The sequence below is a fragment of the Malurus melanocephalus genome, unplaced genomic scaffold (genome assembly GCF_030028575.1).
Source record: "Malurus melanocephalus ecotype Western Australia unplaced genomic scaffold, MMel_1.1 scaffold_271, whole genome shotgun sequence".
In the NCBI taxonomy this organism is placed as follows: Eukaryota; Metazoa; Chordata; class Aves; order Passeriformes; family Maluridae; genus Malurus; species Malurus melanocephalus.
Window position 1 is genome coordinate 739,177 of NW_026623503.1, and position 19,570 is coordinate 758,746.

Consider the following 19,570-nt stretch of genomic DNA (forward strand, 5'->3'; position numbering starts at 1 on the left):
AGTAAACAAGTAAACAAGGAAAAGAATGAGAGCCAAACCCAATAGCTGTGCTGACAGTCACCTCCGGCTGGGTTTGGGATGGGGGAGACCACAGCCCATAGAAACTAGGTTTACACACACTCCTCCCTGAAACAGGGGGCGGGGGGAGGAGATTTCAAGTGTGTGGTGCAGCCTCTGGTCAGAGGCAGAGAACACCCATCCTCCCTCACACAAACTGGCCCAGCTGTGGAACCTGCAACCCCACAGGCCGTATCCTTGTGACATTCACATGAGAGGCAGTGGAGGGTGTGTCATAATCCATCAAAGAATCCCCAAAATGCTCCCCAGAGACCTTGCACCACGGGATCACACATGACACAAAATGATGCAACAGATGCAGAGTCTGCTACAAGAGACTGTCTCCCCGCCTCAGGGGACATACATGGGCATTCCTGCCATAACCAATCAGATTCTATGCTTTTTGGGGGGAAGTTCACCACCAAGAAGATCAGCTGGAGAGGATCGGAGGAACATCGTTGGGATCCACAGATGGTGATATTCTCGTTTTTCTGCCTTTGTCACTCTCTTTCTGTACCCCTGCCCCCACCTATTTCACCTATTTTCTACTTCTTTCTCTTCTTTTGTCTCTTTTCCTCTCTCATATTTGCTATCATTTAAAAGCATACTATTGACTTTGGCATATGGTCTCATTTGCACCTTAATTTGGGCAGAGGCATTTCTAATAACTTTAGTAACCAGACCATGATAGCCCCCTGAACAGTTTTAACACTTAGGCCCTCTTGTTCTTTCACAAAATGTCAGGCTTGTTGCCTCGACCATCCCCCTGCTTTTTCACTTAGTAACTGAAAGAGAGGTAGAGAAACTGCTGTTGCTGAGTCTGTAAAAAGATCTCTTTTTCTGAATGGGTGGCACAGATGAAGGTTTGCTAGTTGCTTGGCTTCAGTGAAAAATAATGGTTTGTCTAAAGCATTAGGAGGGAAAGGATGGCAGAAACAAATAGTTTCTGTCCAGGATATCAAAGGAACTCACATTACATTTTCATATACACCAATGACACTCATTCACATGATATTGTCTTCACAGATCACAAAACCATGGAATAAGTGTCATAACCAAACATTGTAGTTATTTCTGCAGCCATATCAAAGGTAACCAACCATAAATTTAATGGCTTCTCAGCTTTAAATTATTATCTGAGGAAAACAATGCCATTGCGCCTGATTTTCTCACTTTAACATACTACCAAAAGATATCACTAGGATCTCAGCACTACAGAGAAGGCTGAGTTTTTCTTTTAGAATGCTGCTTTGCATGCATCAAAAGAGACATACCTATTTGGGACTGAGCAACCAGAGTAGATTTGCGATCACACAGAGGAGAGAAGGGCAGCCCTAGTTCTGCTTCTTTGTCACCCTGGAGAATAAAATTGAGAAGAAATTAAAAAAAGACAAGATATATTAAACTTTGATAACTTATGTCAGGACTGTAAAAGCCTCTCATTTTACTTTCTTTAATTAAGTTTGAATTTTGTTTGGATTGCCTGTTTTCTTAACATAAGTTGTGGAGAATTTGAGTCTGGCTGGAAAAGTTGTAGTCCAGGGACAAATTGGTGAATTAAACATCTTGATTCCAGTGACTTTTCATCAGAGCTTTTCCTGCTTGCTTGGTACTTCTATGCACCAACCAAAAATCCACTTGAGCACAAGAATCCTTCTCACTGCAGATCTCCAGAGCAAATATTTCATGAGGAAACATGATAGCCCCCTGAACAGTTTTAGTTTACTTAGGCCCTCTTGTTCTTTCACAAAATGTCAGGCTTGTTGCCTCAACCTTCCCTGCTACTTTTTCACTCAGTAACTGAAAGAGAGGTAGAAAAAACTGCTGTTGCTGAGTGTGTAAAAAGATCTCTTTTTCTGAATGGGTGGCACAGATGAAGGTTTGCTAGCTGCTTGGCTTCAGTGAAAAATAATGGTTTGTTTAAAGTGTCAGGACTGATTTTTCAGGGCTTGCACTCCTTTGCATGTCTTTTTCAGTCTTTCAGATTAGAAACTCCCAAGCCAGATGCAGAACAGTAATATTTTCCAAAGAGAACGCTAACAGTTTTCTATAAGTAACCTGCTTGGTTGATGTGGTACAAGCTGTGGATATTGTCTACCTGGATTTCTCCAAGGCTTTTGATATGGTTTCCCATAGCCTCCTCCTAAAGGAACTGATGTGTTATAGTATAGACAAGTGGCCCATGCCATGGGTGGGGAACTGGCTGACATGCCCCAGCCTGTCAGCAAGTGGTGCTAAATAGCTTCTTTTCAAACTAACAACCTCTCACAAGAGGGTTACTCCAGCAATTGATACTGGACCCAATGCTGTTTAATATCTTTGTAAGTGATCTGGATGATGGGATCAAGTGTACCCTGGTGAAGTTTGCTGATTATACCAAACCAAGTGGGAAAGGGGACACTTTTAAAAGGAGTCACCTGGCAGGTAGACCTGGATAGGCTGGAAGAGTGGGCTTACAAGAACTTTATGAAGTGCAACAAGGACAAATATAAGGTCTTTCACCTTGCATAGGAAAACTTAATCCAGGACCGTAGCACAGGTTGTAAACAAACCAGCTAGGGAGCAGCTCTGTGGAAAAGGACCTGAGGGGTCCTGTTGGAAAACAAGTTAATATGAGTGAACACTGTGGTGTTGTGGTGAAGAATGCTGGGCTGCATCAACAAAGGCATCACCAGCAGAGATGAGGAAGCCATTATCCCACTCTACTCAGTGCCTGCCTGGAATACTGTGCTCAGTTTTGGTCTCCCCATACAAAAAGAGAAGTAAATAGGCTGGAGTGGATTCAGAGAAGGGCTGCACAAATCATGAAGTAACTGGGAAGCCTTCCATGTAAGAAAAGGCTGAGAGAACTGCATTTGTTAAGCTTTGAGAAAAGAAAGCTTAGGAGAGACCGTGTCACCATGTCCCAGTATTTAAAGGGTGGCTACAAAGAAGATGGAGACCCCTGTTTTATGAAGAGGCACATGAAACGATAAGAAGTAATGGTACAGTTTGCTCCTGAAGAAATTCTGATTAGACACAGCATGAAAATTTTTCACAATGAGATCAGCCATTAAAATTATCTCCCCAGGGGAGTGGTGGATTCCCCAGCATCAGACACTTTTAAGATTCAGCTGGATAGGGTGCTGGACCATCTTCTCTAGACTGTTTTTTTTGCCAAGAAAGGTTGGACCAGATGGGTCTTCAGCTTCCTTACAACCAGGTATTCTATGATGCTATGAATATGGCATTTCGCCTTACTTTTAGGTTGCATTTACATTTTAACTATATAAGTCCAAACATGCGTACAAGATCTTGGAACTGAAACTCCTTTATTTTAGCATCACAAGATGCTAGAAGATCAAGCATTATAACCCCATATTTTCCAGTTTTTCAAGTTGCATGTTTCAAAAGGCCCTTTAATTTGATTCAGTCACTCTGTAATATTGCTTTATGCTGAGAAGATAAGTATAGGATGACATAGCTGCAATAGTCCCCACAAAGTATTCAAATTTAAACAGCTTACTAAATACATTGTGAAATCATTTCCTTAAATCAGCAGCTTACTATAACTGTGCTGAACTTCTTGCCAATGTTCTTACTAATGTCAAATAGAAGCTAAAATATTCAGGAAACAAACCAGAGAAAAACTTTTGTAGGTTTAAGAAAAGCTGAATTCTTCTTATTTTTGTTAATATACATAAAATGAGGACACAAGTCCTTCTAGAATTTTGTGTGGAACAACAAGCAAGAGTATCCTTCTACTAGAGAACACTTTTGCTTTATAGTAGGAGCCTGGTACACAAGAATCAGGGTAAAACACACACTGAACACAGAAATATTTCCAAGTAAGACTCCTTTACTGTGTCAGCTGTGTCTCTCAGAAAAACCATCTCTCAATGCCAGCTCATAACTCCTCTCTTACACCTTAGGCCTCCAAAAAACCTCTGTGCCTAATTGTCACAGAAAGAAGCACCTGCCTGCCTTTGTGACCACTCAGAGAGACACTTGATCTCTAAACTGTTTGAGCAGGTCCCTAATGGCTGTCTAAAGTGCATTAGTAAGACTAATTAATTAAGGGAGGATGTTTGCTTTAAGAAGTGCTCATAGACGTTGAGTGTAAGAAAACCAGTATTGTACTTAGAATCATTCACACCCACAGCATGGTCATTTGGTGTGCAAAGACRTATGTCAAGTCATATCACAAAGAGCTTGTGATATGAGAGATCCAACAGGACTGGGGATCTGTTCTGATATAGGTTAAGTCAGGCTTTATGTCTCTGGAGAACATTTAACAGAAAGGASACTAAAGGGTCTGCAATTAAAGACCTTGGGGAAATACATATCCAACCCAAGGTCAAACRAGTTCCTTATAACCATAGTCCCCTTGGCTAGTAGTAGTTCTCAATATCATGGTTTAGGGGTGGTATTCTTCAATTTAGTGTCCCCATCAAAAACCTCAAAATTATGCACTACTCACTCACTCCCCCTCCCCTTCCCCCTACAGTGGTTTGGAAAGGAGAATAGAAGGCACAAAAAAGTTACAGATCACAACTTAAGAACAATCAACTGGAAACTGCAATAAGATAAGAAAATGAGCACTAACTGCAAAAATATAAATTACAAAGGTGCACAAGAGAGGCAAGTGATTCACATGGAGATTCTCATTATAGAGCCCAACCTGATTGCCACCATGCTATCCTGACCCAGAAGAAAGCCCTTCCCCCGGCCCAGGAAAATGGTGTGAAGTGGTATAGAATAACCTCCATGTCCTAGCCGTGCCTCCTCTGGCTGCTGTAAAAAATTTACTCTGACCGATTCAGAACCAGGGCAGTATCTACCCCTTGTTCTATATCATGTGTTTTATGCCCAGATCCTACACTTTCCAACTACATACATCTATATAGAAAAATGGATATATATGTATGCATGTACAAGCACTGTTACAATTTCTGTAGTCAGTGGCCATCCTTCCAAGATGTCTCTTGAGTTTATTTAGTCCATTAGTGTGAATTCTATCCATCTTAGCTGTCTTTCAGGGCAGGAAGGCTGGTGTACTGTTGGGTGGTTGCAAGATGCATCAGGAGTTCCCACCTGGTGTATCTGGAGCAGTCCATATCCCTTGTTTGTGGTGGTTATGGCATACAATGGCAATGTCATTCAACAGCCAGTAGTATACAATTCAACATTGCAGATTGTTCTCACTCAAATATCAATTCCCTTTGAGGCATACGTCATGTTTGCCTGTCACTCTGCATTACACACCAAGTGTACCCAAGTCCTTGAGCAAAACAGTACCCACAGATGGGTTTGTGTTTGCTTAAGGCAAGCCTAAGCCAAACTGTCTTTCCAAACATATTCCTCATATGTATCACAGGGACTTTTACCCCTTCTATGGTATGTGGAGGTTTTAATTGCGCAGGGGAAGATCAGTTAGCGGAGTCTCTAGTTGACTAACAAGATGGCTTACACAAAACCTAGATCCCAATGTTTGAGGGTCCCACCACCCACTGCTTTCAATATAGTCTTTAACAGCCCATTGTACCATTCAATATTCCCAGAGGCTGGTATACAGTAGTGAATATGATAAACCCACCCCACACCATGCTATCCAGCCCAGGTGTCTGTGAGGTGGTTTTTGAAAGGAGTCCCATTGCCTGACTCATTTCTTTATTTCTGAGGTGCCATGTTACCATAGGACTTGTTTTTCAAGTTCCAAGATGTCTTTACAGACAGTGACATGAGGCAAAGAGTCCATCTTCAGTGGTTATTTCTACCACTGTAAGTACTTAACACTTTCTTGGTCAGGTTGAGAGAGTGCGATATAATCAGTCTGCCAGGCTTCCCCATATTTATATTTCTACCACTGTCTCCCATACCACAGAGTTTTGCCCACTTGGCCTGCTTGATTGCAGTGCATGTTTCACAGTTGACCTGAGACATAGTGTCCATGGTGAAGTCCAGCCTTGATCACAAGCCCATCTCCTCCCTGTTGTATCTCTTCCTTGATGGCCTGAGGCATCATGGGCCCACCAAACTAGAACTAATTCACCCTTATTCTGCCAATCCAGAGCCACCTGAGACACTTTAGTCTTGACAGCTTGATTCGTCTATCCATTATTGTGGTGTCCTTCAGTAGCCTTACTCTTGGGTACACGTGCATCTACATGACTTAGTTTTACAACCAGCTTATTTACTCCACACAGCAATGCCTAATGCCTCGCTTCATTTCAGCAGCCTGGATGGGTTTACTCCACACAGCCAACTGGTCTTTTTCCATTGGTCTGTGGGCCACCCCCACAGAGCATTTTTTACCATCCATGAGTCAGTGGAGAGGTAGAGTGCTGGCCATTGCTCTCCACCAGCAGTACTGGAAGCCAGCTGGACATCTTACAGGTCTGCAGCCTGAATCCACCTTGTCTGACAAGAGCTTCTGCAACTCATTACGTAGAGCTTCCTACAGTAACTTTTAATTTCTGATGTACTCCTACAATACATCAGAACCTCCAGTAAAGAGTGCATATAACTTTTCATTTTCTGGTAGCTGATTATATATGGTGGGACCTCCTCAGCACATGTCATGTTTTCCTCCTTCAATTATGACAATTGTCCAAAATTTTTGCCTTCAGGCCAATTCATGATTTGTGATTTTGCCTTCAGGCTAATACCCCTGGGCAATTTGAGGTTTTAATTTGAGCTTTCTGAGTGATCAGCATAGCCCATTTACTCCACACTGTATCTGAAGCATGTTGTGTGAAAAGGACTTTCCTTTTAAACATCCGGACCAGCACTGGCTATCGGGGTGCCAGGAAGAGCTGTGCTTCAGTGACAATCACTTCTGAAGCAGCTAGAACTTGTCCATAAACTGCCTGTACCTCTTTTTCAGTCAAGGTGTAACAGGCCTCGTATTCCTTGTATGCCAAACTCCAGAATCCCAGCGGTCACCTTCAAGTCTCCCAGGGTGCCTTTTGCCAGAGACTCCAGGAAGAACCATTCTCCCTGGCTGCAGTGCACAGCACATTTTTCACATCTTGTCCTGTCCTAACAGGCCCAATGGCTCCTGAAGAATGTCCTGTTTAATTTGTTAAAAAACTTGCTGCTGTTCAGGACATCACTTAAAACATTTATTTTTCTGAGTTACTTGATAGAAGGCGTTTACAATCTGACTTTAATCTGGAATAAGCATCCTTCAAAAACCCACAGTACTGAGGAAAGCTTGTGTTTCCTTCTTTCTGGTTGGTGGGGACATAGCTGCTCTCTTGTTGACCATGTCCATTAGAATCTGAGAAAATCTATCTTGCCATTTTAATCCTAAAAATTTATCTTCCTGGGCAGGTCCCTTGACTTTACTTTGCCTTATGGCAAGATCAACCTCCAGGAGGAACTGGATTATCTTCTTTCTCCAAAAAACTCTCTCTATTGTGTTGCTCCACACAATAATGTCATTCAACATATTGTAAGTGTTCTGGAGCCTCACCCCCTTCAAGTTCCGTCTGGATCAGTCCATGGCAAATAATGGGGCTGTGCTTCCACTCCTGGAACCATTGGTTCCAGGTGTATGGGACACCCCTACAGGTAAAAGCAAACTGTGGCCTCCCCTCTATTGATAAAGGAATGGAGAAAAATGCATTAGCAATGTCCATAGTGGCATCACTTTGCTGCCTTTGACTCCAGATTGTCATCAGTTTCCAACATGCCCATCACAGCAGCATTCAGTGATGCTGTGACTTTGTTCAGGATACAAAAGTCTACTGTAAGTCTCCACTAGATTTATGCACTGGCCATATAAAACTACTGAAGACTGAGTGAATTTTGCTGACAACTCCCTGGCTCTCCACTTCATGAATCATTTCATGGATGAGGGTCACAGACCCCTGGTTGGTGTGGTGTTGTTGATGATGCCCTGTTGTTGTAGTCATCAGTACCTGTAGTCATCAGTACCTTGCTTTTGACCCTATGCAGTCTCACAGTAAAAACATTCTCTGAGAGAACAGGCAAGGTGTTCATCTATCTTATTTCCTGTCTCCAAGACTATCCCAAAAGCCCAACAATGTCCTCTTGGGTTCTTGAAATACCTTCTTCTGAGTTAATCTGTGGGAAGGATATACAGGTCCTCTAGGCCGATCAGCCGAATGGGCTGTTATTTTGCCTTTTGTTCGCTGTCAGGCCCACCCCAGCTTCCAGTACTGTCAGCTGTTGGGATCGCGTGTTGCCACAGAAATAAAGATAGATTCTGCCTGCACAGATCTTGAAGGCATCAGGGTACATCGTGTGCCAGTGTCAACTAAAGCCTTATACTCCTGTGGGTTTCATGTACCAGGCCATGGCATCCTCACAGTCCAATAGACCTGTCCCTTTCTTCCACTTGGCTGGAGGCAGGGATCCTGTAGCTCTGGTCATGTCACTTGCTGCTCACTTTTCGTAAATATGAACTGGCTGTCCTTTTAAGAGGATCAGAAGTAACATCAGCCTTTCCATTGAATCTGAGGACTTGCCCATTAGAAACTGGAGTGGCATTTATCCTTGAAGAAATTCTTGCAGTGATTGTCCTTCCTCTCAACTCATGTACCCACGCTGCTAGGGTAGAGATGGGTTTTCCATTCCACTTCCTCACTTCTTTTCTATGGTCAAGTAAAACTGCAGGTTACCTTGTGGTGTGTACCCTCTATCTTGAGCTGGCGCATGCTTGCTTCCAATAGCAGAGACTCTGGTCCATTCTGGCAGGTAATAAGACCTTTCCTCTCTAACATGCTTGAATTTTCATGCCTGCCCACAGTCTGGGAGAGTCTTTCCACAGCTGAGGTCCAGTTTGGTAAGGAGGAAAAGAAATTATTTCATATTGCAGTAATTGTGTAGTCACCTGAAGCCCTCTTTGTCTCTTTCTTTCATTGACATCAATGCTTGGTTCCAGGTGTATGGGACACCCCTACAGGTAAAAGCAAACTGTGGCCTCCCCTCTATTGATAAAGGAATGGAGAAAAATGCATTAGCAATGTCCATAGTGGCATCACTTTGCTGCCTTTGACTCCAGATTGTCGTCAGTTTCCAACATGCCCRTCACAGCAGCATTCAGTGATGCTATTGATTGAGTTGGTGTATTGACTATTGATTGAGTTGGTGTATGACGATGGTGCACTCTGTATAAACTTCTGCCACATGGATTGTGTCAGCTGGACCTGTTCTGAATCTACTGGGGTCTGCTTGTTCTTTGAATCACTATAGGTTACCTTCAGCACAGCTAATTCTCTCAGGTACTGGATACATTTCTCCATAGCTTTCCCCCTATTTAAGCACACTACTAGAACATACTTGAGAAAACGAATATCTTTTTCTCACACTTGATGGGAGTTGCTCAAGAGGCTGACTGTTTCTGTCTTCTTCCCAATCCCTTTGTTAATGCCCACATCCCAGGACACAGATCGCAGTTGCATGGCTTCACTACCATCTATCTAGTTTCATAATATGGGCCACAATATCCCAGGACCGGACCAGGCAGGTAATCAGGGGTTCACCCAACTGGCAGCTGAAGAATTTTCACATATCGTGCAGCTCACCCGGGGATAGGGAAACTATCTCTGGCCCTGCCTCTTCCTCCCATTGTGAGAGCCTTCATTGTGCAAAGCTAAAATCAAACACTGCAGCAATAAGGCAATCCTAATCCCTCTCCCTGCTCTGGAAAGGAACATCATGTTAAGCACTTAGTGTATATATGAAATATATATGCAGTTAGGTACCACAGCCTTGTGAACAGACCAAGCAACATTGTGACCAGTGGCTCCATACCTAGTAAAACAAATGTTTAGAATAAATTGGTTTACAACACTCTGTGGCCACATGGGTTGTTATCTCAACTCTTTGAGTCCCACAATGGGTGCAAAACTAGGCTGTTTTGGTTTAGCAATGTATTCTTCAATTTTGTGCTCCCATGGAAAAAACTCTAAACCACTTATTCCCCTCTTCCCCTTTCCCTCCTCCTCCCCCTGCAGTGGGCTGGAGAGGGCAAATGAAGGCACAAAAGGTAAAGATTGGCAGTTGAGATAATAATAATCTATTGGGAACAGCAATGAGATAAGAAAAACCAAAGAGAGAGGAAGTTCAAGAGAGAGGAAGTAAATCACATCCAAAAGCTCACGGAAGAGCAGACCACACTACCCCAACCCAGAAGACAGCCTCTCCTCTATCCCTGGAAAATTAATTGAGATGGAATAGAATAACCTCCATATCTATAGCACTCCTGGCTATTGCAAAAATTAACTCTGTCCTGGCCAGAACTGGGACATCAATTTGTGAGAAGTGTTCATTAGAAGAAGGTTTTCTTCTAATGAACAGTACTTATTGATCTAGTATTAAATAACTTCAGTGGGCATAAATCTGTTCTTCATGGTAAGCTTAGTGATTTTCCTGAAGACGGAAAAAATACTGCATCTGAACTTGGAATTAGAATACAAGTTTTATAGAAAGCTTCATTTAAAAGTGGTGTCATTCATCATACAAAACTAAAGTAGAATTTTTTGGCTGAAATTAAAATAGTCTTATAAATATAAATAAGTCTTATAAATATAAAATAATAGCTTTGTCTTCATAACATGTAAATTCAAACAAAACTTGGAGTTTCTGTGGTCTCACATCTAGGCAATTTATATTCCTTCACAAGTCTTTAGCAGTATTTTAACATGTTTAGTATAACTTTGAGCTATAAAAACATAAATATGCTCAGAATTTTCCCTAATATTCATGTTATAATCATCCTACTTGCATGAGCAAGACATTATGTCTTGCATGTTTAACAAGACAGTATCAGCTACAGGTATGATCTTTCTGCTTCCACCAATAAACCCTTTCCTGCTTTGCAAAACAAGTCAAAGGATTCATTTCAAAGCAAATTTTTGCAATATCCTTGTAAAACAGGGGGATTACTGCCGTGCCTTTAAAAACAGATCAAAAAAAATTATCAGAACTTTTAAATAATTGTTGCATTTTTCCCTTTTGCATTCAGATTTACTATATAATATGAAGTTATTGAACTATGGAGGGAAAATAAGCACTTAAGTGCTAGCACTTCTTAGGTTAGCAATTCATAATGGGAAAAAGCATCCTATACACTCTTTAAATTATCTGTTTTCTTTTACTTTTTTATTTTTTTTTCTATTTTGATTCTTTAAATGCATTTTGTTAATCACTTGGGGACCTTTTAACCATCAGACAAACCTCAATGACTTGCCTAGATTTGTGGGTGTGTCAACAGGTGGTCCACTATGAACTGTAATTTTGATCAGGTCACTTCTTTTAAAGTAAGGGCAAAGTAAGACTTTTTCACATTCATTGCAACAATGTAAGTAGAGTTCTACAAATTACAGCTACCAAAATCTGGTTTTATCGTTCTAGAGCTAAGCAGAGTGATGTACATTCTGTGTTTTCCTAATTTGAAAGACATATTAGCTTCACAAATTATAATTTCTATTATGTAGATAATGTTTATATCTATAGGCAGTGGATCAGACACTAGCCTCCTAAGGGTCATAATAGCCAGTGCTAATGGTGCTAAGAGGAGAAAGCTTCATACAATTTAGAAGATTCTTACACAAATCAAGGATAAATTAAAATATCTTCATATTTTCCTATATCCTTACCCAATCCTACACACTCCCTCTCAGCTGCAGAAAACAAAGGAACTTCCCTAGCTTTACCTGTCTGAAGAACTCYTCTAGCAGAGACATGGTCCACCGATGATGGAGATCCCAGGCCTTGGCTGGATGACTGATATCTGCTGTATGTAATAACAGTGATAAGGCTTTCGGCTTGTCAATTCTGAAAACCCAAAGGATCAAACAAATTAATTGTCTGCTCTTATAGGGAAGAACAACAAAACCTTATCTACAGGAAAATAAGGCAATTAGAATCTTTGGCCAGCATATTAATGAGGTGTTTTCTCTGATCATAAAATCAGACAATACTGAAATACTCTTTTGTTTCTCCAACATACACAATTCCTGTTTTAAAAGAGTTACTAAGAAATGCAAAAACAAAAGTTGCACAGCAACTTTCCAAGCTTGCTTGTCTGCACTAGTAGTCTTGAAGAGCTGTTCTTTTACACATTTTATCTGTGTKGCATTTTATGCAGCTCAGAAGAGAAGCTGGTTGCTATCATCCTAGTGTAATGAACAGCACGGATCTCTGGGACTTTGACAAGTGTACGCAATAACTGATAAATATTTCTCTGATAGAAAGCTAGTATGAGAACAGAAGGACATTCTGGCATCTGATTTCACAGGGAAAAAAAGCTAGTGATTTCTTACAACCACCACCTAGGAGGTTAGCCCAACAACCCAGTATATAATGTATTCTTGGAATCAGTGGTCCCAGTTTTTAATTCCACTTTTTGGCTATCAAAAATAGTTGAAATAGTTGTAGCTTCTGAGAAGATCAGGTGGCTAGCTGCACCTGCTTTGGTGCAGGTATAATTCTAATACAGGTATAATTCTGGGAGGCTCTGGAAATAACTGTGTCCAGGGTGAAAAACTGACCATCACTCAGAGCAATATAGAAGGAATTTTTTTTGGAGGAGCTGTGGACAAAATATTACAGGTCCCTGTGGCATACTGAGAAGAAGAAAAGGCTTCCCCCATACTGCTCCATCTGTTATTTTCCAGTTCTTCCCTCAGTGGATCTCAAGTTTTCATCTGTCCTCTGGTTATGAAACAGGCCCCTTCCAGGAGTAGCAGCTGATACCATCTGCATAAGGGCAAAGTGCAAGTTATATTTTGCAGGTCTTATAACCTTGAGTCATACTCAATTGTAGAGGTCACTCAGATGAAGGATGTCCGTCATGCTACCCACCAGAGAATGCCCAGTGAGGCTGGCTCCAACAATGGTGACGTTTGAAACATCAACAATGTGGTCCCAACAATGGTAACATTTGAAAGCTTTGGGCCACCAGCAGAGACTGTAGATGTGCTGTCCCTTCCTAAGTGAATTCATTCAAAATTCAACAGCAGAAAGAAAATTGTTGTGGACATCAAAGAAAGAGAGGGCCTCTGGAGAGATGCTTTTGAAGGCAAAGACATTCGCAAAGTACCAGCTGAAATGCAACCCCCTCACCGCACCATGTTGAGAAGTGACTCACCCTTCTGGTTGCTGCAAAGCATTCTTCATAGCTTTGATTTGCTGGAAGTGACAGGACATATCGGTGGCCAACACCATCTCAATTACTAGAGCTCTGAATTCTCTTTTCGATAGCATCACAATGAGAGCATCAAGGAAAGAAGAAGCACAAAAACCAGCATCAGACATGCCCCGGTTTCTTTTCTTTTCTTGTCTATCTGCAAATTATCAACCACAATGCCTTTGTATGTAACTCTTTCCATTATTCCTCTTTCAGGGATGGGGAAGAGGATGAAGAATTTTCTGCACAGACTCAGGTGTGGGTGGGATGCAAATGAAGCCAGGTGACTAATCCTTGGTAAGAGGAATTTTAGATGTTTTCTGATGAGCACATTGGTATTAACACTCCCTTTCCAATTAAACACAAACTTCTTAAATTAATTTCTTTTATATGGCATTCTTAAAAGGAAGGGAAAAGACAGTTTAAAACCTCAGAATCAGGTAACTTGATTCAAATGGCTGATATGCTTGTTTCAAGTTGAGTCATTCGGTAGAAAACCGACGTGTTAAAAAAAATCGCCTAATTTGTATGATACATATATAAACTAAAGACCTTTGAAACTCACTATTTCCTTAATATTATTAATTCAAACTATTTCTGTATTAGTTTTTGTAAAGTAAACTTGCTGTCATGGTTTTTGTCTGGAATAAAGTTAATTTTATTCTTAGTAACTAGTGCAGTGCTGTGGTTTGGATTTGAAATGAGAACAATGTTGATAATACACTGATTATTTTGTTGTTGATAACAAGTACTTACTCCAAATCACATATTTTGAGTTTCCTATACTCTGACAGCAAGCAGGTGCACAAGAAGGGAGCATAGCCAATACGGTTTACCCAAACTGACCAATGGCATACTCTATACCATAGAATGTCATGCCCAATGTATCACTGGAGCCAGTGATCACTGCTTGGTGACAGACTGGGCATCAGTCAACAGGAGGTTAGCAATGGTGTTGTGCATCACTTGTTTCTTTCTCTCTCATTTTCATTGCTTTTATTATAATTATCTTCATTATCACCAGTAGTTATAGTAGTAGTAGTATTACATTCTCCTTTTTATTACTATCTCATGACGTTTATTTTGATCATTCCTCTCTTGCTTCTAGTAGCTGTGCTCAGACTCCAGCTGCAGACCACCACTGTAGAGACCCATGACGGCTGCACTTACTTGATCATGGGTGGCACATAAATCATTATGTGATACCTCTCCACCACCAGAGTTCTGCACACTGATGACATCAGTTGGCCTTGCTCTTCCCCCCCTATAATCACCTTCTCCTCCCAACCTGTAAGTACGAACACTTGCATAGTAAATAGTCTACCTAATTTTAAATTATTAAACTTTTGTTTTTTTTTTTTTTTTTTTTTTTTTTTTTTTTTTGCCAGGCCTGGTTAGTTTCAAGCAGTCAAGATGACCAAGAGAGAAGAACCTGAATGTGCAAATATACTTTTACAAGAAAATAGTATGATTATGTTGTGGGAACAATTAATGCTGGGAAACAGCAGAATTTTCTCTACATCCTCTGGACTACAACTCCATCATACTGCTCTGCATGGGCTACTTTGTGTGTAACTTATTGCAGTAAGAATACAAAAGCAAAGGGTTCAGTTCAGGCAAATGAGTTACTGACTGCAGTGCAAAGAATGTACATGTACTTAGTGGTTTTCCAAGGGCCTTGATGCAGCTGGAGGTGCTCTTGGCAAAGGTATCTCTCCTTCACAATTGCTAAGAGTCGCATCCAGAGGCTGAGAGGTTTGGGCCCCCTTGCAATCCCCTGACTGATATCCACATCATGTAACTCAGGTCCCAGGTGCCTCACTTCAGTACCATCCGAAACTGTAGTATCACCTGCAGTATGCCAGGCTTGGATCAGCCAGCTCAGTATAGACTTGCCTTTTCATTAGATGAGGTCTTTCTGCAGATTGTATAGACTTTCTAAGGATAGGGGTTTGGTAATTATTTCTTGATCTGATTCCTGTGCTGGCTGTGAGTGTTCTGCCTCCCTGACGTCATCCACCAGATGAATCCATTTGGTCTTGGATTTCCTCATGTGAACAGGAGCAACTACTACGGGCTTAGGTTGCCCTTCTAGTTTAACTGCAGTCTGAGTGACCGGGGGTTCTGTTGATTTGCTCCCCTTCCCCTCCATCTGTAGGCCCTGCTGTGCAGTAATGAACACTATGCAATAAGYCTTATCCAGGGCCCAACACAGTGCAATAAGATGTCCCTCTTTGGAACTGCACTGTAATTTTCCTTCAAGTGTTCTCCTACCTTTGCTGGGTCCTGTGTTTGTTCAAGGGGAAATTCACTGAACTAGAGCATTTCTTAAAAATCTCTCCTATATCCTCCCACATTCCATGCCACTCAGGATTTTTCACCCCTGGGATAGTTCTGGGAAAACTCCCTGGAAATCCCAGCCTGATTCTAAACATGTTGTAGACTGTACAGTGGAGACATAGCAGAATTAGCAACAAGAATATGATGTTTTTAACATCCAGAGGGAATTTGACGTTCTCAAAAAGTGATGTGCTAGACCTGAAGGGGTAGAAGGAGTTGAAAAGCTGGGAAGTATCATCTGATCGTGCTCCCCCAACAGGCTGGGTGAGATTATTATTAATGAGCCTCCAGAAGTAGGAGCTCCGACCAGGACAGGCAAACAACAATGAATACGTTTGAAATTATCTTTATTATCTTTGATATTATCTTTCCATAAACTGATATCACAGAGTGTATAAAAACAATTGTTTGTATTCCTGATCTGAAAAAAAACACATGTGCATGAATGAATGACTGCTATTTCATTCTAGCCTGTGATACATCAGTGTTGAATGGGGTTTTTTATTCTGTCTCAGGGCACAATAAAGCAAGGCAAGTGTTAAAAATGACAGAACTGGAAGACATGAAAATACATGAGTAAGAGCAGGAATGATTTGGGCTTCTTTTCCTCTAAGAGGAGAGAGAGAATATAGCAGGCTAAAAAAGAAAACAAAGACCGCAAAACTGAAAATAACCCCCCTAATCCAAACCAAAGCAAAGTATACCAGAAAGTCTCAATGTTTTTATTTACATTCAGAAAAATCTTGATAATGCATCCCTTGAGGTGCACCAAACCTGTCACTTTAGTGTGTTCAATGGTTTGCTGCAAGCATGGGGTCTGCAAGCTGTGCTGGATCCCAGCCAGTCAACTCCATGGCCCCATGAGGGAACCAATCAAATAATGCTGTTGATTAGAAACCAAGTTGTGAAAGACTAGTTGACAGCATGGCCTTCTCCCTGCTTGCTGTGGGATTAAAGACCTTATAGACAGAGGAGCTCTGGACTTCACAGAAGTATTTTTTTCCTGCAGAGAGAGCATTCACAGCAAAGCTCTGCTTCTATGTTTGATTTCTACCTTTTAGAAGAAACATTTTTCCTCCCACATCTCATTAACTAGAGGTGCAGTGCCACTACTCGGCACAATGACAAAGAATACTGACATCTGAATGTTCTTATATGTCTTTGATCAGAAAGACTCAGCAAGCAGGAAGGAGAAATTGTACCCATACCTTGTTTCCTACCACAAAGAATCGGGATGCAGGAAGGAGAAATGAAGTTTTCTATGCTTATTTTATTACAAGGACTTTGCTCTTCTAGATAGCAAAATTAACAATAGCAAAGCATATGTAGAAGCTAAATGTGAGATTTTCCTATGTGGTGTTGGACCAGGGAAACTATTTAAATGTACTGGAAGCTTACTGGTCAGACCCAGCTGTGATCCTTCTCTATTCCCAAATGCACAGTGCAGCAGCAGGCTCTTCTCCCTGCTTTCATGAACCATGTGCCCCAGGTACTCATCATCTCAAAGGTACTGGGATAACCCCACACCAAGTTCTGGGGTGTCTAGGACAAGACACAGGAGTCCACATGAAGTATCAAAAGTGTCAAATAAGGAAGGAGCTTTTTTTTTCTTAAATAGGTTGTTTTTTTTTTTTTAATTTGCTTTTTACTGCTTTTTTAAATTTTTTTTTAACTGAGTGCTGCTTTTTACTCCTGCTTTTTAATTGCATATTGGCTAGTCTTGCCAAAACACCCAACAGCAGCAAAAAGGGGCAGAAAGAAGGAGAGGTCCCAGCACCCTCTGGTCTCCTATACAGAGGTGATGGAAGGAATCTATTGGACTGTAGGTCCTTAGGGCCTGGAGGTGAGATTTTAGTCTGATAACAGGAAGGCCTGTGGGCGATTGCTGTCCCCTGTTTGTTCTTGCCTCAGCTACTGCATGGGTGGTTGGAGATGAAGGTAGGTCCGCCCTGACATTGCACAAAATAATTGTTGCAGGGCAGTTGTGACTCAGTCAAGGCAGGACTGATTGGATATTAGCTATGGCTCTTGAGGGGAGTGATTGGGCTAAAGGTTGCGTAGGTAAATCTCCCCCATCAGCTGATTCCCATGTAACTTGAGCTGTGTAAATGTTTGTCTTGGTTCACATGGAAGGTGTAACCGAAAGTATGTATTCTATTGCCAGCTCCATAAGCTGTTAAGATAAGATGGGTCAGTTTTCTTTATCCTCTCTGACTCAGTCCTGATAAAACCCTCTGGGGAAGCAACAGATATTCTGTGCTGGGTCATCTCTGCTAATGGGCCATCAAGGTCTCATGGAATGACTCAAAGAATTACACATCCCATTGTGAGATGCCCTGCCCAGAGGGGATTTACTGAACATTCCCACCTGTATGTAAACTGATGCTTGGAACACTGTGGGGCACTACTTCCAGTGGATTCCCAGAAGAGAAGACCATCATTGGACCTCCAGAGACAGATCAGATCTTTCTTCAGAATCACCACTTCGACAAGACCATATCCATCACCCCAACAGGACTGCAGCCACCATCTAACTGGACTGCTACCACCACCATGACCAACAGAGTGGCAGGTTGCATTCTGACTTCTTCACTTTAAGCTGGTGTTTCTGTATTATTACCTTCATTTTAAATGTTTCCTATTCAACTGTAGTTCTAACTTGAAATCTCTCACACCATATTTGTCTGGGGTTAATTCCTCCACAGGTTTGCTATCAAACTAGAACAAAGTTATTGAGAACTGTGATGGAGGAAAGGAGGTGTTTTTCTTTCCTCTAAAGTAAGTAAATGACAGTCTGCAAACAGAAATCATGCTATTGTTGAAAGAAGGAAAATGGAACTGTTATACAGGTGTTTCTGGTGAGGGTTTGATGTGCCTGTGCTGCCATGGTGCCAGCCGATTCCAGTGTACCCCTTTCTAACCTGTATCACTCCAGTCCCTTGCTTTCCTCGCATGTTGGGATATGAAAGGCAATACAGGCTTTAGAAGTGTCCACTGGTGACCTGGGAAAAGTGCCATCTCTCTGCTGTTTCCTAGTTTCCTTTCAACCTTTGGCTCATGCTGTTTTCATGTAGGCCACCATGCAGACCAAATATTTAGAGGATTGTCTTTTCTTTGAGTTACATTTTTACTATCTTTTAGGAGAGAGAGAGAGAGAGAGAGAGAGAGAGAGAGAGGAAGAGAGAGAAAGACAAGATATAGCTGGGGAGCTCTATTATTTTCATTTAATGAAAATCATTGTGAATTATGGAGATCTTGGGATATCTCTTCCATATTCCTACCATACTTGTTACCTCGATGCCACAGTGACCAGGCTAAAATAGGAGACTGATTGAATCCTTAATGTGCAGATGGAAGCTTGTGTCCAGTACATTTCCTGGGCCTGAGTTGATAGGCAAGCTATCTTTTCTGGAAAATATTCTGATATGACCACTTTTGTGAATGCTTAACCTGGTGCTTCTATGACTTTCTCCAAGAGGTTAACTCAAGGACATGTCTGAACTTATCAGTTTGATATAGTGGGTAGATTATAGGGGTATAATAATTCTTTTTTTCATTATCTTGCACTATAGCTTTTTTTTTTTTTTTTTTTTTTTTTTTTTTTTTTTTTTTTTTTTTTTTTTTTTTTTGGGTACTGTTTTAAGTTTCCTATTTTCTAAAGACCTGGACAATTTTTCCAAAGTCAAGTTATGTAGGAAATTACTCAGAACAGTTAGTATTTGAGAGAATTAACTTTTATTCTTCATGAACTTCTTCCTGAATACAAAACTGTGTTTGAATACTAGAGAATAGAAGAGAACAAGTTATTGCACAAATACCTGGGGGATAACAGACTTTAGAGTCTCCCTGGTAACAGTGAAGTCAGAGCTACAGTGCATTTGCCTGCCTCTTCACCATACGTCAGTAATAATATTTATAGATCCTAAGTCTTTAGTGGTGTGGTTTGGACAGTTTCATTGCATGTGTTGATATTTAAAAGTAGTGCTGGCCCGTTCTCTTACCCCATTCCTTCTTTGAGATTGACACATACAT

General features: G+C 41.2%; 1 protein-coding gene and 1 long non-coding RNA gene across 3 annotated transcripts in view; one reads left to right on the plus strand and one right to left on the minus strand.

The window, feature by feature from the left end:
* The window catches only part of PDE1C (phosphodiesterase 1C), a 296,339-nt gene that overhangs the window by 41,479 nt on the left and 235,290 nt on the right, over positions 1 to 19,570 (minus strand). Inside the window, exons 12-14 of the mRNA XM_057376150.1 lie at positions 13,160 to 13,261; positions 11,724 to 11,844; positions 1,332 to 1,413 (exon numbers count right to left, since the gene is read on the minus strand). Of these exons, the coding sequence (XP_057232133.1) occupies positions 1,332 to 1,413; positions 11,724 to 11,844; positions 13,160 to 13,261 (305 nt within the window). The remainder of the gene's footprint in view (positions 1 to 1,331; positions 1,414 to 11,723; positions 11,845 to 13,159; positions 13,262 to 19,570) is intronic.
* On the plus strand, positions 470 to 19,099 carry LOC130579394 (uncharacterized). Of its 2 annotated transcripts, none has more exons than XR_008965980.1 (4): positions 470 to 531; positions 13,415 to 13,495; positions 14,307 to 14,488; positions 14,587 to 19,099. It is a non-coding gene; the product is annotated as an uncharacterized LOC130579394 (long non-coding RNA). The 2 variants fall into 2 exon arrangements; XR_008965981.1 differs by having other exon boundaries at positions 14,310 to 14,488.